Raw genomic sequence first — 25,742 nt, forward strand, 5'->3', positions numbered from 1 at the left:
GCAAACAGAGTCGCACAAAAGCCGCATCAGAAACCAGAAGTTGCAGGAAATGCTTTGTGTGGGGCCTTCCAGAGGAATAATATAGAAACTGGTTGAGAGTTAATCGGAATATTTGAGTGTGTGGCTATATGAGGAGTTACTTGGATGGAAGAGACAGCAACAAACAGGTTTTCTTTCTCAGAAGAGACTAAGGTTTTTCATGTGACAACCTACTGGTAAGAAGGTAAGGAACTCTCAAGTCTATGATAGTCAATTTAATATGGGTGAATGACTGCAAAATGGGTTTACTGATAAAGAATCTGTGATTATGTAATGATATTTAGAAAAGGATGTTTGCTCTCCAAAGTTAAGTTAGCAAAATCCAAATGTAAACAGAAACTAGGAAGTATGATACTGTAGAGGCCTCTACTTTTGAATGTTACTTGTTCAATCTGGCACAGTCTTAGGTATGTTTACTGTGTATGATGGGGCTTAAAACTTAGTGAAAGTGCTGACAGTTGCAGCTTTAATTTATATGTCTAATCACACACATGTGGAGAGCAACTACTATATAGAAGCGTATTTTTCTATTGACCCCACAGCTCTGAAATGGCCTGCAAATGACCCCTCTTGGTTAATGCAAACCCAGAAAATGAGCTTGGGTAGTCCACCCCTATCTGGCACATTGATCTGTTATCATACAAGAGGAGATGCTTAGCACAATGGCAACTCCTGCCTCAAATAAGTAAAGCTATCTCCAAATAATTGTAGCATTCTGTTGTGAAAAACATTTTTTCAGTTCTAAAAGAAATTGAGCCACTATGGCCTAGTTTTGCTGGAAGTTCCTGGGGCTCTCCTTCCCACAGACAGCCTTTTTGACACCTACATCACTGAAATACATTTCCAGGCAACAGTCTTATACATACTTACTAGGGAGTGAGTCTCTTTTAATCAGAGCTGTTAGCATTTACATTCAAGTATAGATCCATAGGGACGCGGGTGGCGCTGTGGGTTAAACCACAGAGCCTAGGACTTGCTGATCAGAAGGTCGGCGGTTCGAATCCCCGTGACGGGGTGAGCTCCTGTTGCTCGATCCCAGCTCCTGCCAACCTAGCAGTTCGAAAGCACGTCAAGTGCAAGTAGATAAATAGGTACCGCTCCGGCGGGAAGGTAAACGGCATTTCCATGCGCTGCTCTAGTTTGCCAGAAGTGGCTTAGTCATGCTGCCACATGACCTGGAAGCTGTCTGTGGACAAACGCTGGCTCCCTCGGCCCATAGAGCGAGATGAGCGATGCAACCCCAGAGTCGGTCACGACTGGACCTAATGGTCAGGGGTCCCTTTACCTTTTATAGATCCATAGAATTGTATTGCCCATCCTCTGTGCTGATAAATCTCATCTTTTTGCTATTTTATGCAATGTAGGTTTTTAACAATTGCACAGCAACACCAGCAATAATAGTTGTCGTGAGCTGAGATCTGATTTATGCTTAGCCCTTCTGGGCATTTCTTTGAATGAGGATTGCTATTCTTAAAAAGACTTGATCACATCAGCGGCTAGGATAGATATCTCTTAGCACTTCAGGACACACTTCAGCAGGAATTTTTTGTAGCTTATGGTGGGAGGTGAATGATCCCTTTGCTGAGGGTTTGTTGCCATTCGTATTGTTATGAGTTTGTGGGTTTAGTAAGAGTTAGAAGTAAATAAGGTTGATTAAACTGTAAGGTAAAGGTAAAGAGCGTTTCCGTGCGCTGCTCTGGTTCGCCAGAAGCGGCTTAGTCATGCTGGCCACATGACCTGGAAGCTGTACGCCGGCTCCCTCGGCCAATAAAGCGAGATGAGCGCCGCAACCCCAGAGTCGGCCACGACTGGACCTAATGGTCAGGGGGCCCTTTACCTTTACCTTTAACAACCTAGGCCAATCTGGGATAGCTGCTAAGAGGGGTCATTAGCAGGGCACAAAGGCTAGTGATGGCCCATCAAGGAAACCATCAAAGGGCAAGACTGCAGGACCAGGAGGGCTTCCTCCTCCAGCTGTGTGTGTTAGTCCGCAGGGAAGGAAAAGGTTTAAGATTTCAGTGCTGGATTATGTAGGCTGATAGAAAATTGTGGTGTTTTGCAAGAGGTCTGAAAAAGTGGGAGAGAAAGGGGGCCAACAGAACTCCCAGTGGACTGGCTGGAGCAAATGGGGCAGGCAGGTTCCCTTGTTTGTAGACCTAAGCCTGCTGCTCCTGAGAGAGGAACAAATAATCATTTTAAGATGTGAATGCTCCGAACCTTCCCTGCACAGTAGATGACCAGCCTGGATAGCTCAGTTGGTTAGAGCGTGGTGTTGATAATACTAAGGTTGCAGGTTCAATCCCCGTATGGGACAGCTGCTTATTTCTGCATTGCAGGGGGTTGGACTAGATGATCCACAGGGTTCCTTCCCACTCTACAGTTCTATGATTCTATTATTCAGGTTGTATATATGTGTAAATAAACCATATATCATAAAGACACTGCCGCCTCCACTGTGCCTGATTGTCCTAAAGGGAACACAGGCCCTGTGGAAAGCATGCCATTGCCAAGACCCCTGGAATCTCACATCTCTTAGAGATTGGATGCTTACATGAATCCAGCCCAGGCGTTTTTTTCACAACTGCTCACCACATTCCAGAAGGATGTGATCTCTTCTTAATAGTCAAACACGTTATTTAGTGACTGCACATATATGTAAGGTTCTCTGTTTATAATCTAGGAAATATACTGCTTTGTTGTTGTTCAGTCCATTTGAAGCATGATTGTTTTTGTCTTTGGATTTGTGACTTTGGAATACTTAATAAAAAATATGTGTTTTACAGCAATGCGCTGGTGTCCTTTTCTTTTAGGTTCATCGGAAGAGCTTGCTAAATGGATAGATATTGGGAATGGATTTGGCTGGCTTTCAGCCTTTTAGTCTTGCTAACAGGTATTATTACCCTTTTCTCATTTGCCAACCAAAGTGAGGCTTTGGGTGTAACTTGTTTGCTTAGCACTTCTTAGGCCGCCTGTTATATAGTAACTCTATAGAATGCTGAAATACTAAAACTAAATTTGGCACACACGTTCAGGGTGTCACATTTTAATAACAACCCAGCACCTTCCTCCCCACCAATTCTCAGTGGGAGAAGGAAAATGCAAAATATTACTCGATGCAAGACTGAAATGTCGTATGGAAATCATTTAATATGGATAGTAAGCTTCCTATACCTCCATTAATTGTTGTCCACATGACTTTTTCCTCCAAATCATTGCCTTCCCACACTTCCCCCTCAGTAAGTCTGGATTTCCTCATACCCCCTCCTTTTCAGAGTATCCCTGTTATGAGAAAATCTGGACTGAGGAAGGGGAAAGTATGGGAAAGTGGAGATTTGGAGGATTGGGGGAAGTACAGAAAGCTTACTATCTACATTAAATTACCCTATGGACGAGCCCTTTGTGTGCACATTCAAGGTCAGCATTCTGAATTTCTATTATAAATTCTAACTTGACTTCCACTCTGTTTTCATGGAGGCCAGGAAAGATGCAAAGCAGAATTCAGTGCAATAGCTCCCTTGAAGACCGACAAGTTGCAATAAGAGATGTGCATGTTCAGGACACAAGGAAAAGGAGGGAAATTGAACACAATACAGGGTATCCCTTGAAAAGCAAGCTACTGACTGAAAGCTGAAGTGTACAGTGGTACCTCAGGTTAAGTACTTAATTTGTTTCGGAGGTCCTTACTTAACCTGAAACTGTTCTTAACCTGAAGCACCACTTTAGCTAATGGGGCCTCCTGCTGCTGCCGCGCCGCCGGAGCACAATTTCTGTTCTCATCCTGAAGCAAAGTTCTTAACCTGAAGCACTGTTTCTGGGTTAGCAAAGGCTGTAACCTGAAGCGTATGTAACCTGAAGCGTATGTAAACTGAGGTACCACTGTACTTTCAGTACAGCAGTCTGCATTTCAAGCTGAAATCCTAGCTTACGTCCCTCTGCACTTTGGGTCAGTAAAGATGTAAAAGATACAGCCTCCCTTGAAGTCTTCAGAACAAAAGGTCACGTATACATTTTGAATATCAGCTGGTTATTATACCTCTGCAGGTGTGTCTTTGCGATTCATTTCTTCAACTTCTCATTCTGCATTTTTTTTGCATTGCAGTAGCTTGTTTAGCTTGTGTCCCATGTGAATTTTTTGATACAAGTTTGTGAGTTTTGAAACTTCTTATGATCCTTGAGCATTAAAATGCAATTTAGTACAGAGACGATGATCCCTTTAAGTCCCTTGGGTAGTTTATACAATAAGATGGAAAGAATGTAATTATCTTGGCTTATAATGCCAACATACTTGGAGTATGGTCATTAGCAAAGGATAAAAAAATAAATGAGAAGTGTTCTGGAATTGGTTCACATTGATGGGAATTACGCTACTATGCCACCTATTCAAATGACTCTTGTAGAGTATTTAGGCTGTTGTGCAATTCTTGGCTCTTGGAAAATCACATGCCCTTTCTGGTAATTATTTCTTTAAAGAAAGTAAAAAAAAAAAGATTAAGCCCAGTTTTGCCAACATGAGGATTTATTAAAGTCGTTGTCAATCAATCCACAGAACTGAGCACAAAACTTTGAAAAATTAACTCTTGCAGATCAGTCTGTCAAAGCTGTACAGGATGGATTAAGAAAATTCAAAATGTTTATCCCGAAAGCTCTATAATGGAACAGGCAAGGGCGGCACTACCAAATAAGCCACAACTACAGTGGTACCTCGGGTTACAGATGCTTCAGGTTACAGACGCTTCAGGTTACAGACTCCGCTAACCCAGAAATAGTACCTTGGGTTAAGAACTTTGCTTCAGGATGAGAACAGAAATTGTGCTCCTGCGGCGTGGTAGCAGCAGTCAGCTCCATTAGCTAAAGTGGTGCTTCAGGTTAAGAACAGTTTCAGATTAAGAACAGAGCTCCAGAGCGAATTAAGTTCTTAACCCGAGGTACCACTGTATTCTCAGGATAGGACGAATCTGCTTCTAGGCACCTGGTTGTTTAAAACCAGTTTAGGTCCAAAATGGGAATGGTTCGAACCAGAACTCTGGGATTCATTAAGCAACTACTGTCAACTTAAACTGAGGCAAGATCTTCCCTCTGTTTTCAAGCACAGGGCAAAGTTACAATACAAGACGACTGATAGCTTTTGTTTCTAATGTTCACAGCAAAGGTTCTTCAGACATTATACACACTATCTGGCATTAATCTGTGTTACCAGTACATTAACCAACTTAAATGCCTCCTTCATTTTTTTGTTCACACGGACGTTTAATGCTCCTCATGTATTTATGCAGAAGGGTGATGTCAGACCTATATACATTGATTTTTTTAACTGTTATCATGATGATTGTGTAAGATAAGCTAGAAACACCCTTATTGACTTTGGTGTTGGTCTAGTTTCAGTTCCTGAGTGATTCCCCCCCCCCTCCTGTTTTGCAGATACTGGGTTTGGCTACTCCATCATAGAAGGTCCCAGAAATTTAACAATTCTTGCTGGTTCAGTGGCTCATTTTAACTGTACAGTGTCAGAAGGGTATAAGATTTTGATATGGCTTTTCAATGGAACCCCTATATTGACTGTACTGGGTAACGGAACACCTGTTATAACAAATCCGAAATACAATCAGGATGGTTTTCAAAATGGTACTGAGTTCACCTCCGGACTCAAGATTTTTGATGTCCAGCTACATGATTCTGGAGAAATAAAATGCAGCCTCCAGAACTTTCAGGAAGATAAATACGCATTTCTTTCTGTTCAAGGTGTGTATGCCTTTTTGTCATCCTTCAGTTTTAAGGAAAAAACATTTAGGCCAATTGCAAGAGTAATTCATACTGCGATTGCTCTTTCCTATTCCTTCTATACTTCCTTCTCTCAGCACTTTAAACAGTATTGTGGCATTTAAACACTAATAGATGTGCTGCAGCACAAGCCTTTGTGGTAGATGAATAGCATAATTTTCAGTTGTATACCCTCCAACATTCTGACAATTAAAATTGGGTTGCAGGTCCTTTGGTGCCGTGCTCCCATGCAAGCCAGCTGAGGCTTCCCAGTCCCATGTCTCTGTTGCTGGCAGCAGCTCCCTCAGGAAGCGGCAGACCAGCACCTTCACCTCCTCCTCCTCCCTGTCATCGTCTTCATCTTTGTCAGCTTCTTCTGTGCCTCTGGCAGGGACAGCATCAGGCAGAGCAGGCATGGCCTTTGGATCTGACTGGGGCATCCTGGCTTACACCACCAGTACCTCCTCCATGGGCTCCAGCTCGGCTGCCTTCATTTGCGTGAAAAACATGCCTCTTTTGGTGCCGAGCTCTCATGGGAAATAGCTGACTTGTGCGAGAGCTTGGCACCAAAAATGAGACATCCAATCAGAAGCCACGATGTAATCTGCAATCTGCAATTCTGGGATGCCCTGGTCAAATCAGAACTGTTGGTGGGTATGTACTTGACATGTGTTTTTATATATGAGAGAGAGAGAGAGAGAGAGAGAGCAAGAGAGAGCACATACAGATGGCTGTAGCACCCCCTGCTTCTAATGCCATAGCAATGCTACCATAAAACTAGTGGTTAGTGGATACTAAGCCAGCATTTGGGAATCATTACAATAGACCCTCATCAAGATATCAGATGCTCCTTTTGACAATACTGCCAATCAGCATTGTTTAGAGCCCAAACTTTTTTCAAAGAGGGCCAGATTTGATGAAGTGAACATGTGTGAGGGCTGACCACAGGTGTTTAGCTTTTTTTAGGATTGAAGTTGTTGAGCTTTTTAAAGGATTTTACTCCAGGACATATACTGCCACAGGGGCCAGATTAAATCAACCAGCAGGCTGGATTAGGCCCCCGAATTGGACTTTGGACATGCCTGGTTTAGGGAATGCATATAGAAATGATAAATCATCTCTCGGCTCTAAAAATTTGCCAAATGAAGGGTCAATCTGCAGTGTGGCATTTTCAAAATTCTTGATAAATCTAATCCAATTTATTTTTTAAAACTGCAAATGGAAAAAATAATCATTAGTGCATAATTCTGTAGCTCAGAAAGATGCATCTATCAGCATGGCTACAAAGCTTCAATAATTATCTTCCAACAATAATCTGGGAAACCTGATTCTGTTTCTAAAGCCACTAAAGGGCTGTTAGAAATGCTTTAAAGGTTACTTTTTCAACATGGAAATCTGGGTTTCAATTTTTTTTTTGGAGGGGGGATGTAATTCTCTTGGTGGCAACATGAAACCAAATTAAGAAAATAAATTCAACCTGGCCCTATAAAAATGTGTAGTGTAAACTATTCTGAAGGAAGAAAAACATCTTCTTTCCCCCAAACAGTTAATGGATCTTTGACTATCAAACCTGGCAACTTGACAGTAAGAGAGAACCAAACAACTGAGATAATTTGTGAAGCTCTTGGATGGGCTCCTGCTCCACAGATTTCCTGGATGGTAAATAATATTACATTAGATAATTCCATGTACATTACCAACCAGAGTCAAGGATCAAATGGCTTGTACAATGAAGAGAGCATCTTAACCCTGACACCAGTGACCAATAGCACTGTGACTTGCTTTGTTGCTATAGATGCACTCCCTGAGCCACAGAATGCAACTGTGACACTTACTGTGTATCAACCTCCTTCAAGTAAGTGACTGTCTTGCGGGTACACTTCTTTCTTTCTTTCTTTCTTTCTTTCTTTCTTTCTTTCTTTCTTTCTTTCCATTTATTCAAAAGTTACAATACAGCTTTGTCCACTGCCATAATATCACAAAATGATTACTCAATCCTCAACCCCACATCACCGTCATCTTCAAAATCTTTAATTTCTTGTTATGCAATCTACTATACATGGCTGAAAGGTACTGTACTTGGCTTTCGATCATGGCTAAAATATTGGTGGGACATCCATTCACAGACTATATGAAATTTGGTGAGTTTCATGAAGATGGCTCTGGAATGGCCCTAGCTTTGGCCCTCTGGCTTTTGACAGCCTACAACTCCCATCATCCTTGACCATTGATCATGCTTGCTGGGGCTGATGGGTTACAGTGCACAAACACCTGGAAGGCCACAGGTTCACCATCCAGGTGCTTCCATGTCCAATTATTAATGTACAGTACCAACTGTAGAGTTGGGATCTTCTGCATACAAAGGAGGCGTTCTGCCACAGAGAAATGATTCCTCCCAAAGTTACACATTGATTTTTTATTATTGGCAACCCTTAGTATGTTAAATGAGGCAAAGACGGCTGATAAGAGGCAGAAGTGATTGCTTTATTTACCTCAGTTGTTAGGCAAGGTTTTCTGATCCTAGTTTCCTGGTCATAGGCTTCCACTTTGTACTCCATTTGTGCCAGTACCTTAGGGACCCATTTCCTTGTGTGTTTCTGTTCTAGAAATGACCAGAGTAGATGTTTCTAATTACTGACTAAGCGAAACAGAATCCATCAGGAAGATTCTGTTTTGTAGGTGATGGGGGAATTAATAAACCCTCTTGTCTAGCTGTCACTCTGAAGAAGCAGCCATATTCAGTTGCCATAGTGACATGATGTAACTCAGAATGGAAGAAAAGCAGATGTCACAAAGTGCAATTACGGTGTACTTACTGATTTATCTAGGAACATTCTTCATTTTATTCCCCGAGAAGCTGTTTGTGCAGGAGGAGAAACATGTCAGTTGTCAGGGTTGGAGTACATAAAAATCTTTTAATGATTAGGCTGAAATTGAGATATGTCAGCAGTAATGAAGAAAACTGCCTCTCCTCTCTCTTACACACATTACTTTATATGCTATTTCATAGTTTCCTGACAGCTTTCTTTAGTGTTTTGTGTGGTCACCATTCATCGGGCTGAAGGAAGTTTCAATGGGAGGGGGAGCCATCTATTACAATGTAGAAGCATGCACTTCAGTCACCAGAATCAGGCCTGTTCTCCTTGGAGGAAGTGTGAAGAACACTGAAACTGGTGAGGTTGTGAAAGCAGGTGGTGGAGGTGTTGGCTCTTGCCAAAAGGGCAATGGAAGAATTTTGATATTTTAGGACTCAGAAGTGCCCCATAGAGTATACCTTTTAAAGTCCAGTGGGCCTGCCACTTACACTCACCTTACTTCTGTTATTGCAACCTTATGCGGGGGGGGGGGGGGAATAAATCAATGGAGTGGTGGGACATTAGGATGTCTTTGGTCCCTTCCTCCGCCGTCTCCAAGGACAAGGAGGGGCTTAAAGTGCCAGTGCAGCGGCAGGAGAAGCCATAGGTTGCTGTCAGGTGAGGGGATTTAAGTTTAGGAAGAGGCATGGCTATTCAGTTGCTTCAATGGTCCAGTTCAGGGCTCAGACCTGGGACATAGATGCCTAGCTAGCTACATAGCAGGAATGGTGTGTATATCCTTTGCACCTGAGGAGATGCTGTAATTGAGTGCCTTACCAATGAAGAACTAACACTCATTTGTTCTCCTTGTGCTGGGTGTGCTCAGGACAACATACTAGTCTCTGAGTATGAGAGACGTCAGGGGTGCCATATTATGGGTTTGGAATCCTTGGAATGAAGGTGACTGGAGACTGTGTGTTTTAGTGATATGTTTTTTATTTACACATATATATATATACAAGCTAAGCAGAAGATGAAGAGGCTCACAGCATTAACACTTAGCCTAACGGATCTAACTTGCCCATTTGGGTTCAGGTTTCCCTCTGAGTTAGGGCTCTGGGTTCAGCACAAAGTGCAAGGCCATGTAGGCACCCCTGTTTATTTTGTGAGCAGTATGCTCCCACCACAGGTTTGGGAAGTGGTGTACACATGACATTAGTCAAAATCCATATACATATTGCATCTATCCTGTCATTTCTTAGGAAACAGTGTGTTTTGATGTACACCCCCCACCAAAACTAACTTTATCCGAATTGAGAAAAAGAACCACCTAGCTGAATTTTAAGTTGGTAATGTGTACATGACCATCTCCATGTGATCCCATCTCCACTCTAGCTCACACCTTGCCTACGCCTGGGATAAAGTGTCTAGTTGTTTCTATGGCAATATAGCCAGATCTTTAGTTATGTAAAAAGGACGCTTAACAGGTTTGACTAGGGCCATTAACTTGACAAAGAGACTGATTTGACCACTGCGGCAGTTCCTTTTACAACAAAATCCCATCTTACAAACAGAAAAACTAAGGGCTTAGAAGGAGCCCCAAATGGCAAACCAACCACACACACCCCGCCCCCCGCAATCCTGCAACACTATATAAAGTGGCAATGCTGCAGTGGGAATTTAATCAGATCTTTCATACATTTAACCCAAAGATTTAAAGGGAAAACTTTGGAAACTTGAGGGTTTAATGTGTAAACAGCTATGGTGTGTTTTGCACAACAATGCCAATTATAATCAAAAGCCTTCTCTCTTCTGATGTGGTCTATAGCTATGATAACGCTTTTAAGATAGATGAAATATAAAGCCACTGAAGAGGATTCTTCAGATGAAACACATCTGTTGAATTAACTTTTTAATTGGATGCATAGTTTATTAAACTAGGAACTAATTTTCGCCCACATATTCCCTTCTCCTGCCTCTTCCATGCCACACTTTCCCACTACAGCCAAACTGGCAACTATGTCTATTGAGTAGAAACTGATGCATGAAATCAGAATCTGTTGAAATAATAAAAATAAAATAATAATGTATCTGGCAAGGACTCTTGGACTTCTAGAAGCCGCAACAGGGTAACATTACTTAAGAAAGCACAGCAGTCTATGAGTAACTCATTAAATTCATAGGGAGACGTGTATATTTTACTGTGCTTCTTAACATTTATTAATTTTTATCTAGTAGCAGGCGATGACGGACGAACTCGAACTATAATTTTAGCAGTTGTATTGTCAGTTGTTGGTTTCCTCCTCCTGATCCTTATTATTCTGCTTATTATCTGCTGCTGCAAAAGAAGGAAAGGTACGTGGGCTCTCGGAACCATTTTAAAACATGGAATTATTTAGGGAGGGAGATTAGGTCCAAATAACTAACTGACTTTTGTGACAGTGGCAGATTTCTACTTGTATTCTTGATAAATGTAGATACGAACACTAAAAATAACCGGGAGAAAGACTGGGACTTAAACACTGATGGTGAGGAACGGAATTCAATGTGGCATAAATTCCCTTATAAATCAACCCCAGTCAAATATAGAGAAACAGCCCAGACCAGAAGGGAAACTGTTCCTCATAATCTGTTGTTAAATTTCTTAACGGCATACAATCCAGCGGTGAGCAATTTGTAAATAAAAAGCAATTGGAAATGACAAGACTGTTTGAATCACGCTCTTAACTGTTTACACATCAAGCCCTCAGTTATTGGCACAGCTAATTTGAGAAGTTGCTTTACCATTCATTTCTGCAAGTGCAGCATTATGCATAAAAAGTAAACAATTCCAGCCAACACCAGGGCTCACACTCCCTTTGTTGTGTTTGTTCCCTGGCAATGTGGCCAGGCCATTCTCTTCAAACGCAGGTCTTCCTGCACGGATAACCCTGGAGTTTCCAGCAAGCTGCTTTTCCGCAGAGCCCCATTCCGTTGTGGGGGAAGGAGAGGGTGGGAGCTGGACGCAGTCTTGGAGTGCCTTGACTTGAATAGTCCGCTTGCAGCCTGTTATAGAAATAGTGGCACATAGGTGCATGTGTGCGGGGAAAGGATAATAGGGTGGAGGGTGATGGGTGGTGGGTGGTGGACGGTGTCCCACTGAGCCACACCACACCCTGCTTTCCATGTGCAAAGAGAGCAAGATTGCAGCCCAAGTTTCAGAGGAATTTACTGCAGAGTAATTACTTATTTTTGAGATATACAGTCGTACCTTGGTTTTCGAACAGCTTAGTTCTCGAACGTTTTGGCTCCCGAACACCACAAACCCGGAAGTGACTGTTCCAGTTTGCGAACTGTTTTTGGAAGCCGAAGGTCCTACGGGGCTTCTGCAGCTTCTAATTGGCTGCAGGAGCTTCCGAATGTTTTGGAAGTCGAACGGACTTCCAGAATGGATTCCATTCAACTTCCAAAATACGACTGCATAGGAAAAATGTATAGCATAGTGATCCTACATATGAGTTATTAAGGGAAGTTCTTCCTGCCTACAATAATTCTCTCTCTTGTTTGAATGAGGAGTCCAGGTCCACTCAAGCAGAGCGCCTCCTTTTTACTTGAATGACTGAGGGTGTCTGTGCATGGACAATCTCAGTTTGAGCGCTGGAGCAGCTTTCTATATTAAATTAATATATTTAAGAAGACTTAAGAGTGTTCTTTTCAAATAAATTGCTATGTTTCTTTAGAGTATATTCTAAAATCTGACCTTTCCCCCCAGACTCCAAGTATCAAGAGGAGATGAGGTAAGCTGATTATCATTTTTGTTTCACTCATTTGGTAAAATTTCTATTTAATATTTTGCCCAGCTTGGCCTGTGGTAAGGGATGATGAAAGATGTAATTCAATAACATCTGGAGAGTCACAGGTTATCCACCGCTGTATTATTAGATTTGAAACATACAAAGCCAGGAACATACAAATTATTTGCCATGGATAATATATATATTTTCTTTTAAAATGTCCAGATGAAAATAAAAGGGAAAAAGGGATTCTATTTCATTATAAATTTAAGTGATTTTAAATTGCTGAATTATCTGTCACCATCACATGACATTTGACTGAATGAATAGTACATGATTTACCTTTAATACCCTTTACCTTTACCCTTTACCTTTAATAGCAACATGACTCCAAACTGAAACTTTGATCCATCAAATAACTGTTTTGCATTGGAACATTCTTATAGTAGCCTTAATATGTGCAACATATTTCATTTCATATATTTGAGTTAAAACATTTTTATACCACCCTTCATTAAAAAATTCCAAGGCATTTTGCAACACATAAATACTCAGTGGAAACAGGGCACTAAAAGCTAATAAATGCTGCAATTACAGCAACAACCACGGGAGGTCACTGTGCACCAGAATAGCTCACTCCTAGCTCAAGTAATGATTACAGTGGATATGCCAATTCTACAGGCTCTTGGAGTATAGAATTTCTGTTGTACAGAAACAGAACTGAAACCAAGACAGCTTGGCACATGTTAATTGTAACCAACTGGTAGGGAAATTAGATGGCATCCTCTGCATTTCTAAGACTTATTTGGAGAGAGGAAAAAAGATGTTTGATAACAAATTGCTTCTAGATTAGCAAAATTAGTTTTGACCACTTAAAATGAAGTAAGCTAATTGTCTCTATGCTAGAATGCATTAGGTTGTTAAGCTTTAAAATGTAAGAGAGCTTTCATCTGTATTGAGAAGCTGTTAATATTGAACGGAAACTTTAAAATGACGTCATTGTGGGAAAGGTTTGCCAGGGTTTTTGTTTGCATTCGTCTTCAAGACTGAAAGCTATCCTTTGCCGTCAGAGGGAAGAAGGAAACTTAATTCTGATTTGGGCTAATCAGTGCAATTGCTTATCTAGGTATGCCATATTTTGTTTCGCCTTAGCTTGGCAGTTAAATCATTCACTCTGAGTTCTAGAAAAAAGGATCTGGCTTGGGTTCACAATCTATACAAATCCCCCTCACATTTCAGAATTGATATTTTATGGCAAAATGCTAACTGTCATTAAAATGTATTACTTGCTGTTCAAGAAAGTGGTGGAGATTAATCATGCCGGATTGGTCTGTGCTACACTATCCTGATCTCCAAGCGGTGCGAGATTCCAGGGCTTGTATTTCCTTTGGGAATGAGGCATAGTGGAGACCGTGGTGTCTTTATGATATATGGTTTATTTACACATCTATACAACCTGAGCCTACAATGGTTCACGGCATTAAGGGTCTTGTTTCTTGTTTGAACTTTGGATTCAAGCAGAAATCAAACATTGTGCTGCGCCTCTCAGGCTTTCCTGCCTGCAGCTTCACTTCTGGGTCACATTACACACACTAAATGCTGGCCTTTTGCCATTCTCACTATCTAAGAGTTAGAGGAGGGGCCCCACTCATTTGCTGTCTGGCCCAGAGCCCCCTCTCACTTACTTTCTTAATGGCCCATCACCCAGGTAATTACCTGAATAGGAAAGCTAGCCTGGCTTATTTAGCTTTTAACCTTTGCTGCGTCCAGGGATTACATGTCTGTTGTCCAGTTTAACACCCAAAACCTTGATTAAATTCTAACACTTCACTGGATCCAAGAATTTAGTGGAGTCTAGCACCCACAAACTCACAACACATCCAAGGGTACTTGCAGTAATTGCAAGTTGTTGAAGGGGATTTAGTTGGTTCAGGACTTGTGATAGGGCAATGCATGGGTTTTGTACTGAGAAGAGGACTCTGGTCCCAGACTGCTCCCCTTTCCCTCTTTTATTACAGCTAAAGCAAAGGCAGCAGACTCCCCATCATGCATTTCCTAGTCAATACCCAGGAATGGGACTTGCACAATAGTTGGCTTGACTCCTTTTGCCTGGCATCTGACACTGCGTTTCTGTAACAGCTGATCTATAGAATAAGCCTGGAAAGCAGATTAAATTTAATACTTCGGCTTAAAAACAGCCCTGGATCAGGCTGTTCCTTAGCTAGTTAGTAACTATGTACTGAAAGCTTTGAGAGCATGCCAAAAAGCTACTAATGTATTACTTTTGCAAGTTGTACCTGGAGTAAAAACTGCTGAATTCAGAGTTTTTGGTAAATTAGATATGAAGTGAACCCAGAGACCGTGCTTCACTTCTGTCCCCAGAACAAACTCACTCTCATAGTATCGCCCACTAAGTATACAAAAAGTCTCATAAATTCAATATAGGTGATAGGTTAATAATGGATAGTAAGCAGCGGTACTGGCTGACTTAACATGACCACTTAAATTGTCTATCTGCCATAAAGCTGAAAAAATGAGGAAAGTCTTCTGTGGTTGCACTGAAAGATCTCAAATGACAGGGGTTCAAAGGTAAGCATTTTCTATTTTCTAGAAAGGCATCAGAAAAGAAAAATGCTGATAGAAATTTGGAGACAGACAGACACAGTGGACAAGAAAATTATGCATACAGTCCAGAGGAAACTAGGCGTGCTGGGCAAATGACAGGTGAGCAAAAACTGTGTTTGGGAAAATTTCTATACATCACAACAATGCATTTGAAATGCTTCTCTGGAGCACTCGGATGGGCAGAGAATAGCCTGAATATTTGTTTTGTTCTCAGAACAGTGGGATATTTGGCTACCACTGTGTGACTTGAAAAGCTAGGATGAATTGACCGAGGACCCGAAGCCTGGTTTGGCCAGTGTATGGCATCAAGCTGAAATCAATGAACTGTTTCCTCTAGAAGTCATTTAAGGGCAACTTTCAGTGCCCGTTTCCCAAACATATTAGTCATCTGTGCAAATGGCCCTCTATGCAGGAAAATGCGTATCCTAGGCCTGTGCTTCCAGTCATTTCTGGTCAACGTGTCTAAAGGTACCATGTGACTGATAAATATTAGTGTTATATATGCATATCTTGAATCCTCAACTCAATCCTTCTCTATTTTAAGTGGTTTGAGGATGGTAGCCATGAATATCGGTTAAGTTATGCACAGCAATCCTAAGCATACAAACTGGGAAGCAAGATTTATTTCAAAATCAGTTGCAGCTTAATTTGATTATTTTTTAACAAAATGAATTATAACATTTTGATGTGAGGCTTATTGGATTTCTTTTTTAACCCAGTGGTACACTGTATAAACCCATATGCCATGCATGAATAATAAGGTAGTATGGTGTCATCTGAATATCCTGATTCGATTCCCAGCTTCATGTTGAGCAGCAAAAGCGAGATAGCAGCACTGCTGAAGCAGGGCCCTGTGGCAAGAGAGCTCAAGGTGGCCTACATCGTTCTTCCCCACCCATTTTTATCCTCACAACAACTCTCTGAGGTTGAGAGGGAGTGGCTGCCCAAGGTCACCGCAGTAAGCTTCAGGGCTGAGTGTGGATTTGAACCCTGGTCTCCCAGGTTCTTATCTGAAATTCTAACCACTATGCAACACTCCCTTTACCCTGAAAAGGATGTGCACAGATGCCATGATTAGGTCCTGAAGATGGATAGATAGAAAAATAGACAGACACACAAGCCTTATGTTGTGTCATGCTATGCTATATATGCAGTATGTGCACTCATTGTTCACTTCTGTGTCTAACTCTACACATACCATATACGCAGGGAATGTATGTGAACCTTAGTGTGAGTTACATGTTAACAAACTTGACAAATGCATTAGGATTGTATGCTCAAATAGATAATCTGTGTGCAGCTTGTTGGGTCATGATTACATTGGTCTTCCTTCAGTGCAGAACAAGCTGCACTGAAGATCGTCCTACTGTAACCCAACCATTTATAAATGGTGCAACCTGCAGGGGATTTGCCAAGGGGTACATTGGAGTGCTTGAATAGATAAGTCTCTACAAATTTCTTAACAGGGTTTTAACAAAGCACCCACCCAATTTACAGCAAAGTATTCTGTTTCCTGAAGAGCGGTCTGTTCTCTTTACACAAAAAGGACATCTAAAAATACCTACATTTGTTTGTATTCTGAAATGATTTATAGTTCCTGCCATTCTGAAGAATCAATAACAGTTATCCTTTGTATATTGTCTTGCAGGAGTTCCCTCTTTCTCCCCAGATAACTCTAGCCTGTATGCTCCAGACGGGGATTTAGACGTGAATCCTGCATCACAGGTAATTGGAACAAGTCTTTTACAGACTGTGACATATTCCATAAACATGTAATGGACTTAAGTGATGGTTTCTAAAAAGACTGGAAATTTTTTTTTGGGGGGGGATGCATTCTCGTTTCTGTCCTTAATGCTCTCTTAGTGTATTGAATGTTCTTTCAAAAATATCCTTAGCATAGCAAAACAGCATTTTCAAAACATGCAATTCATATCAGAAATTTGGATACAAAGATTAATATTTGCAAAAGAATAAAACAGCATCATCTTGAATGCTTGGTCTAAGATTTCATGCACCCTGGGACTTCAGCTTGGAGAGGGTGGTTCTGAGTCAGAAACTGGGCTGTGGGGAAAGGGTTAAGCCCCCTTCTCCTTGTTGTTCCTTCCATTAAATATGTAGCCTTCTGCAGCATACACACATACCTTGGGAGACTTTTACGTCTTTGCTGTGTAACAGCAAACAGTACTTTAAATCACCTGTGTGCTTAGTACAAGCAGTGAACACAATTATGCAGGACACCTGCCTGAGAATCATGAGAAATCTGAAGATGTGAAAATAAGATATACACACTTGAGTGGAATCCATAGAGTTGATTCTTTGTGAAGGAACAAATGCAAGGCCTGTGTGGCCAACATTTGGGCTGGTAAATTCCAAACAGACAAAATTGTTCCCACTCTAACCAACAGACCATAGGAGAGCCCCCACTCTCTTCTCATTCCCTGACGCATGCTGCCTCTATTACCCCCCTTTTTCTTTCCTGCCCCAGTTTATACTGTAATAGGATTGAGCGTTGGGCTGGATGATCACAAGATCCTTCCCAACTGAGTGATACTTTAGTGGTAAGGTTGGCATATAGGTTTATTGCAGAAAAGAATCACATGTTTCAAGGTGAAAATAGTAAAAAAAAATCTGTACCCTTGTACATGCCTAGCCAGTTGCCCTCTGAGTGTAAAATATTTTCAGTAAGAAGACAGGAATGACGCTGCAGTGACCAGCATCACCTCTAGGGGGCCTAGGCTCTGACGTGGTGCTGCTCTCTCCATCATCCGCTGCTCTCTAGGTGGGCATGTGGGGCCCAGGGCTTCAGCCCCGCCCCCCAGGTCCAGCCCTAGTTGCACTGCTTGCTTTCCCCCATCTCCCTCCACCTTCTTTCTTATTTCATATTCTTTTCATGGCAAGGCTTCATTGCTACAAGCACAATACAAGACAGGAGCATTTTGAATTATGCTCTTTGTTCAATTATTTGTGAATTTCGATGTGGTATCTAGCTATTGAATGATTTATTGGTCTGGCAATAGGTCATTGTGCAAAGCTGAGGCTACTGTGTTGGCTATTAAGATCGGGAATGCTGTATTTCAAAGAGTTTTGTGTTTGGATCATACTGAAAACATGCCTTGAGCCTGCAATTTGCAGAGTTTTTGCCATATATCGTAGTCTGCTTGCATTTTCTGTTTGCGCCAGCTTGCCAGGACCTTCCAGGTTCTGTCACATTCAATGCCAACAAATGATAGTGCTGATCTTAAATAGCATTTATTGCATATATGATGGCACATAAACCACGTACCCATCACTCAGATCCGGTTTCCAGGGAACCTCACATTTCAGACCTTTTGCTTACTTTATTAGCTATCTCAGGGAGATTCCATAACTTGTGAATATTTTCTCATGATGACTCGTGATAGACTTGGGGATGCTTCCTTTGAACCACCAGGTCTCAGAAGTCTGAACCCTATTTTTTCTCTCCCTTTGATTGGTGTCTGAGCAGGCCAATTTTCTGATATTACTCTCCCTCTCAGGGTAACACAGAGGTCAGTTTCCTTTAGAATGTTTGTTCTTAGAATATATGCCTTTTTCAATCTGTTTGATTTAGAGCCCGGAGAACAGTTGGTGTTGAAAGAACAGATCAAAGTCACCTTAACTGTGGGGCTATCTCTTGATTGAGAGAGTCAGGCAATTGCAGGAACAATAAAGCATCATGAAGAGTGGAGTAGATCAATTTCATAATGACCTAGTCTGTAAGATCAGGTGGCTTTGCAGGAGGATGGTGTAGGTTACAAAGAAGTATTTTAACAACACCATGCCCAATCAACACGCTTTAAAAAATTAGTATTTCCCTGTAGGTGTCTTCATGACCTTAGACTTAACCTGACACCAATTTCTGGGCTCATCACTGAATGTTGTAGGATGGCTTTTCCCATTTGAGAACATGACAAACAGTTGTTGCATTGCATTACAAACAAGGCAATCATTTGATAACTGTGTTTTTGCTCTATCAAAATTTACCCATGGCTTCTTTCTTAGTTTTTGGATACATCTAGTGGGTATAAAGGACGCGGGTGGCGCTGTGGGTAAAACCTCAGCGCCTAGGACTTGCCGATCGCATGGTCGGCGGTTCGAATCCCCATGGCGGGGTGCGCTCCCGTCACTCGGTCCCAGCGCCTGCCAACCTAACAGTTCGAAAGCACCTCTGGGGTGCAAGTAGATAAATAGGGACCGCTTACCAGCGGGAAGGTAAACGGCGTTCCGTGTGCTGCGCTGGCTCGCCAGATGCAGCTTGTCACGCTGGCCACGTGACCCAGAAGTGTCTGTGGACAGCGCTGGCTCCCGGCCTCTAGAGTGAGATGAGCGCACAACCCTAGAGTCTGTCAAGACTGGCCCGTATGGGCAGGGGTACCTTTACCTTTACTTTTTAGTGGGTATAAAATTTCATTTCTTTTTAGGAATGAGGTTTTTTTCTGCAGTATCAAATGAAAGTGACTTTAAAATAAAAATAATCTAGCTCAGGAGTCAGCAAACTTTTTCAGCAGGGGGCCAGTCCACTGTCCCTCAGACCTTGTGGGGGGCCAGACTATATTTATTTAAAAAAATGAACGGATTCCTATGCCCCACAAATAACCCAGAGATGCATTTTAAATAAAAGCACACATTCTACTCATGTAAAAACATGCTGATTCCCGGACCGTCCGCGGGCTGGATTTAGAAGGCAATTGGGCTGGATCCAGCCCCCGGGCCTTAGTTTGCCTACCCATGATCTAGCTTCACCAGTTCTGATAGTGCCCTTGTGCTGAGTTATGGGGAGCCTCAGAGTACGCAGCTCACCTGTGACTCTTGGCATATGCCAGTCAGGTGCCCTGAGCCATCTCTTTGCTGAGACATTCCAGGGGAGGGGCACCTCATGATCAGCAAGGGTACTGGCACCTGCCTCTTCAAGCCCACCTGCTGAAAACTCTCCAGTCTTTTTTTTTTTTACTCTACTTCCCAGTAAGCAACAGCAAGATGACCGACCAATGTCAGGTGAGTGGCGATAACCCAGCTGCTATCTGCTGTTGACAAAAACTCATTGCATTTTATGAACCTACCATTATTTTCCCCAAGTCACAAAAAACAACAAGTGAAGGTTACTTTCTTTAACTTGAGCATTTAATTGGGCACATTTGTAGCATGCACTGTCTGGTGCACGAAGCACTGTTGGATGAATTTGAAAGAAGCATTAGTAGGCGAGTCTTTCTGTCACAGTGTTTGTCACTGCCGGCAAATCAACATGAAAGTAGATTAAATGGCAGCACCTTTTATTGAAGATCTCATGGTTGACAATAGATGCTGATTTTTGCATTTCTGCTCACGACGTCAAATCAGACCGACAGGAATCTGGATTTTTCTGTTGTGGGGAACAGAAGGCTTCTCTCAGTGCTATTGTGATACAGTGATGATGTCAATGGAAGAGGCATAGGTGCATGCATAGCTTGGCCTACAAGATCAAGGTGGAATACTTCTGAAACTGCTTAAACTCATGAGATCACACCAGGTCAAATGCATCTCCCCCATAATCTGAAGTGGATTCCTCAGAGGAAGTTGGGTGTTGAGTGATCATCTTCCAAGATTCATGACTGCCTGATTTATCATGAAGTTGAAATAGGAGATTTGTCCATCCCTACTGAAAAGGGGCACACAAGCAGTATATACTAACCACAACCTCAGTTCTCCAAGAGCTAGCCCCAAAACAGCAGTAACCATTCACAAGAGGGATATATCTCAAGGAACACGAGATCTGAAGAAGTCCTGAAAAATCATTAGGAGAAAATAGGTGCTGCATGGATTATGACAAAAAAGGAGTCCAACATGGACTGAGTATGCTTAGTGGGCATGTGATACTGACTGCTCAAGAAGAAGAAAAATGGAAAGCTAAGGAATATCTCAGAAGAAGGGATGACTGCACAGGAGCCTTCCAAAATGCAATATTTTGTTGCAGGTCCCACTTGTTTGTGACAACTGGAACACATTCAAGAAAACTTTCAAATGAGCAATGGAGTATCAAATCCTAGGACTTTTATGACAACATATCAACCATAAGGGCTCAGTATCGCGTAAGTCCTAGAATCCAACTCTTCGTTGCTTATTTATACAACAAAAGTGGATTTTGTGAGCCCTTGTGGTTGCTAAGAGACTTGTACTTCAAACCTGGAAGGATAAATACCCAACATCTACTATGCAATGGTCTGAGGATCTCCCTGCCCTGGCGACATTTGAACATTTTTCATATAGACATCAATTTTGTGTGGATACCTATTTGGACAAGCGGATTACTTATTTTAACTTAAGATACTGATCAAAGTGCCTTCTCTCTGAAAAAAACTACTGCCTTCTAAATGTGTGCATGTGCTGAGTAATTACTGCCCAAAAGAGAATTATATAACCAATGCAAAGTCTTGAGAATTCATATGCTGAAGGCATCAGTGGAATATTGCACTACAGTCCTTAGTACAATAGGCAAGTTTCATCACATCCACCCTGGCGAGGTGTTGGGAGGGGATTCCCTTCCTCTAGAGTAGCCCAACTTTCTGTAGCATGAGGGGGCAGAGGGAGGTTCCATTTGCACAAGGGGAAGTCACAAACTAGATGTCTCTAGGGCATGAGTGATTGGGGCAAGGCCAGCCATTTTTAGATAGGGTCATGGCTGGCATACCAACCTTAGCTGATAAAAGGCTACCTAGGTACTGCTGCCACTTGCTCATCCCTGGTGAGCATCAAGTCCAGGTGAACCCCCAGACTATGAGCTCGGTCCTTTGGAATGCAAGGGCTTTGATGTAGCCAAGAAGCAATGGGTGTCCACTCCTGATAATGCAGCCTGTATGTTTATCGTGTTCTGCTTCCTTTTCTTGCACAGATCTCACCACAGTTTTCTAGCTCATCACAGTCTCTTCAACGTATCTCCCCTGCCCCATCTTTTCACAACGTTAATCGACGTTCACAAAAAGGCGCAGCACAGCAATCCCGGGCTATTCCTACAGTTCGATTCAGGAGCGTCTCTTCAAAGTCCCACAAATCCAGGGCTCCCCAGCTACGTGTTTCAAAATTGCACCCCCATATTTACCGATCTGATGGCAAACGTCGCCACACCAGGAAGGTGTACCCTCAAAGGTGGCAATCTGGTGGCCAGCATAGATACACGAGGAGGCCAACACACCATCCTGAACAATCAAAGGCCCAAGATACTCAAACCCACCATTCCAGAAAGCAGCATTTGCCTCACAGAGGACAACAGAAGGAGAGTCCACCTCGACAAAGTGAGCCTCACTCCCAGCAGAGACTGCAAGAATTCCAGAGAAAACAATTATATCCAGACACCAGGACAAAGGTGCTCAGAGTTCAGCCTCCCCCATAAAGGAATTACTATTATTACTGATGATGATGGGGAACCAGAAGTCCACGCCCAGCACATCTGAGGTCTCTGCATAATATTTGGACCAAGAATCCCCCAATGTCCATAAAAGTAGTTTAGGGTGCAATCCAAACTTCCCAAACAGGTGGACGGGCAGAAGTGGACTCGTGGATTTCCTGTTAGTGTCTGCAGTGGAAGCCAGCAGAAAGCCCTCGGATGGGGTGTTTCATGGATGGTTTGAACCACCTGGGTTCAACTGGATCCTAGGTTGCCCCACTGCCATCAAATGACAACATCAGGCCCAATCCAGACCTGATTGCTGCACCACCTCCAAGCTGACACAGCAGCTTTCCTGCCTTATCTTCCACCATTGGAGCCAACTCCTAGGAGCCAAGATGTCTTTGCTCCCCCCCCCCATAAAATATTTGAGGGAGCCAGGCTCCACCCAAGTTGATGGGCATTGCTATTCAAATGGAGTGTGTGCACCACGTCATCTGATTGATTATGTGAGGCGGGGCTTCCCTGGGCCACCCAACATTTTATTCAAGTTGGCACCCCTGTCTTCTACTCCATCCAACATATGTGACAGGGCTGTGGAAGCTCCACTGATCAGCGGTTAGGGATAGGGTTGTGCTCTTACTTTTTATTATTATTATTAAGCAGAGTTACTGGTTTTTTTTTGCAACTTTTGAATATCTTCACAATTGTGGAAATGTGAACCACATACTTTGTAATTCTATGCCCACTTACCTCAATAAGACTTGCTTACTTACTCAATGGGACTTATTTCTGATTGTACTGCTGTTCTTTTTGCCAAGAACAAATGAGATTGGATTTTTTATTTTCCCCATCTTTGATTAACAAACTGGGTCCTATGAATGAAAATATGCTTATTTTTCTGAGATGTCTAAAAACAAGTGAAATGAGTAGGGAAAATTCCCATTGAATTCCACAGCATTTATGTCATGCTTTAGGACTGTAGCTAATCCTGAAAATTTGATGACATTGCATTTAAAATTGAAATATAAATTTGCTAAATGATGTAAACAAAATGCCATGGTAATTTCTGGGATCAAAATTAATGTTTATACATGTATTTCTGTCCTTTATTATTATTAATACATTATATTATTTATTCCATTTATATCCTGCTTTTCCATCATGGGCCTAAAGGTGGCGATCATGTAATTACAGGGGCTATTTTCTCTCTCTACAAACAATAAATAAGAGAGCCATTAGATAACCAAATCCCAAATTAAAAAGCATTCAAAATGTTTGCCAGATAGAATTAGAAATACATCCACTCTGTTGTCCTAATGAATTTATAACATAAAACAAATTAGACAAGTAATTAAAGGAGAAATTAATGCAGTAAAAGGAAAATGGAATCATGAGGCTCAGTCACTTTTGTAAATGGGCCTATTAGGATTTATTGAATGAAGGAGAAAATAGCTGACAAGCAAAATGAGGAGGGTGGGGGAAGGATCCAAAATCTCTTTGTGCGAGGACCAGAAGGGATCCAGTACGAATGGAGCAGGCAAGAGGAAGACGAAGGTGGCATAATTCTCTTGAGGGACATATTTTGTTAATTCAGTAGAGTGATGGGAGTGTCTTGCTTATTGTCCATTAATTAATTAGTTCCCAACTACTGGTTAAAGCCAGATGGTCCACTAGACAAACATAAATGTAAAGGACCCCTGGATGGTTAAGTCCAGTCAAAGGCGACTACAGAGTTGCGGCACTCATCTCGCTTTCAGGCCGTGGGAGCCGGCTTTTGTCCACAGACAGCTTTCCTGGTCATGTGGCCAGCATGACTAAACCGCTTCTGGCACAACGGGACACTGTGACAGAAGCCAGAGTGCATGGAAACGCCATTTACCCTCCTGCAGCAGCAGTACCTATTTATCCACTTGCACTGGCGTGCTTTCGAACTGCTAGGTTGGCAGGAGCTGGGACAGAGCAACGGGAACTCACCCCATCAGGGGATCTGAACCGCCGACCTTCTGATTGGCAAACTCAGTGGTTTAGACTCCAGTCTACTGAGGGGGCAGTGTGTTGCCATTAGTTAGAAATGCCACTGCTGCACCAAACCCAGAAAAGATGGGTCACCCTGTGGCCAAGGGAAAAGAGGAGAAATCAACATGCAAGGAGAGGTGAATGCAGGGGGCAGAAAGAGCGAGTGGAACCAGAAGGGGAGAAGGGAGTGATTATTTATGCTAAGCAGGTGCCTATGGACAGTGCAGGTAATGTAGCTTTCCAACATAGGTTTATGCTGTTTGCATTTGAAAGATCAGCCCTCAGAATTTTGGCTATGTAAGGGTCAGGACCAGCCATGCCATTAGGCAGAATGCTGCAATCACCCGAGGCAGCAAATGCCTTCTGCCCACCATTCTTCTTGAACTCCTTGCCCATTTCCCTCTGGCAAAGAGCAGGGGTGTGTCTGCCACCCAACCTGTCCTGCATTCCCTAAGCTACTGAAATCTTCTAAGTTTCACCAGTTGGAGGATGCTATCCCATTGTCTGTGCTGGTCAGCGTCTACACATGGTGATGGTAAAATGGACATCTTTACTGCAGGCAGCAAATATCTTTGGCTGGTCCTGGTAACGATCACTGCTATTGTCTCAACAAATTATGGGTGAGAAGCTGAGGAAGAGAGAGGGAATGTTTGAAAAGGAACAAAAATATTGAGTTACCATCTAATGAAAAGTCTAGTGAAAACGTTGCCAGCAATTGACTTTACAATAAGGATGAATCAAGGCAGAATAGTGTATTGATAAATGAAGGACACTGGTAATTAAAACTGGAGAGGGTACAGTTATACTAAAAGCAGTTGCAATGAGAAGATATCTGCCCACCCTGTCCCAGGAACAAAAAGTTAAATGTTTGTCTTAGATAAGGACACAATGGTGGTGAAATGTCATGGTTTGCAAGGAGACTGTTCTGCACCATACAGTATCAGCTGGGTGGATGTTGTGATCCAGTTCTTAATGGATTTAGAAGGAAAATATGTTTCTTTTTTAAAAGATAAATAAATATTAGTTTTAAATTATTATATATAAAAATTATTATATAACCTGCTTTGAAGAGCATTTGGTGGAAAACTGGTCTGTAAAATAAATAAATCTAAATACATATAAGTATAAATGGAAAATCGGGATGAGTGTTCTGTATGAAGTCTGATATCTTTTAAAATAAACACAGTAAACATGAGTTTAACATAAAGGCTACCAACCAGACAATAAACAAGTTTTGAGTGCAATATTAAAGGCAAAGGGCTGCCGATATGTTTTTGTTTTGTTTTGTTTTGTTTTGTTTTATTTGTGTTCAGAGAGCAATGTGACTTCTGTGACCCAGTTCCTAGGCTGAGAAACACA

General features: G+C 42.1%; 1 protein-coding gene across 3 annotated transcripts; it reads left to right on the top strand.

Annotated features, from left to right (window-relative positions):
- IGSF5 (immunoglobulin superfamily member 5) lies at positions 1–25,410 on the top strand. Of its 3 annotated transcripts, none has more exons than XM_053386758.1 (9): positions 1–223; positions 2,850–2,929; positions 5,458–5,778; positions 7,343–7,651; positions 10,827–10,946; positions 12,343–12,367; positions 14,976–15,088; positions 16,638–16,714; positions 21,873–25,410. In XM_053386758.1, exons 2-9 carry the CDS (start codon positions 2,872–2,874, stop codon positions 22,368–22,370), a joined length of 1,521 nt encoding a protein of 506 aa, XP_053242733.1. In that variant the 5' UTR covers positions 1–223; positions 2,850–2,871; the 3' UTR covers positions 22,371–25,410. The 3 variants fall into 3 exon arrangements, with proteins under 3 accessions (XP_053242733.1, XP_053242734.1, XP_053242735.1); XM_053386759.1 differs by having other exon boundaries at positions 10,830–10,946; XM_053386760.1 differs by lacking the exon at positions 10,827–10,946.
- Positions 25,411–25,742: the final 332 nt, after the last annotated feature.

The sequence above is a fragment of the Podarcis raffonei genome, chromosome 4 (assembly GCF_027172205.1).
Source record: "Podarcis raffonei isolate rPodRaf1 chromosome 4, rPodRaf1.pri, whole genome shotgun sequence".
NCBI classification, from domain to species: domain Eukaryota; kingdom Metazoa; phylum Chordata; class Lepidosauria; order Squamata; family Lacertidae; genus Podarcis; species Podarcis raffonei.

Excerpts from the sequence above, each read along its gene's own strand:
- IGSF5 (XM_053386758.1), top strand. The coding sequence starts at position 2,872 with ATGGATAGATATTGGGAATGGATTTGGCTGGCTTTCAGCCTTTTAGTC. Across the intron at positions 12,368-14,975 it reads AAGTATCAAGAGGAGATGAG|AAAGGCATCAGAAAAGAAAA; the intron begins GTAAGCTGATTA and ends TCTATTTTCTAG. Across the intron at positions 15,089-16,637 it reads GCGTGCTGGGCAAATGACAG|GAGTTCCCTCTTTCTCCCCA; the intron begins GTGAGCAAAAAC and ends ATTGTCTTGCAG.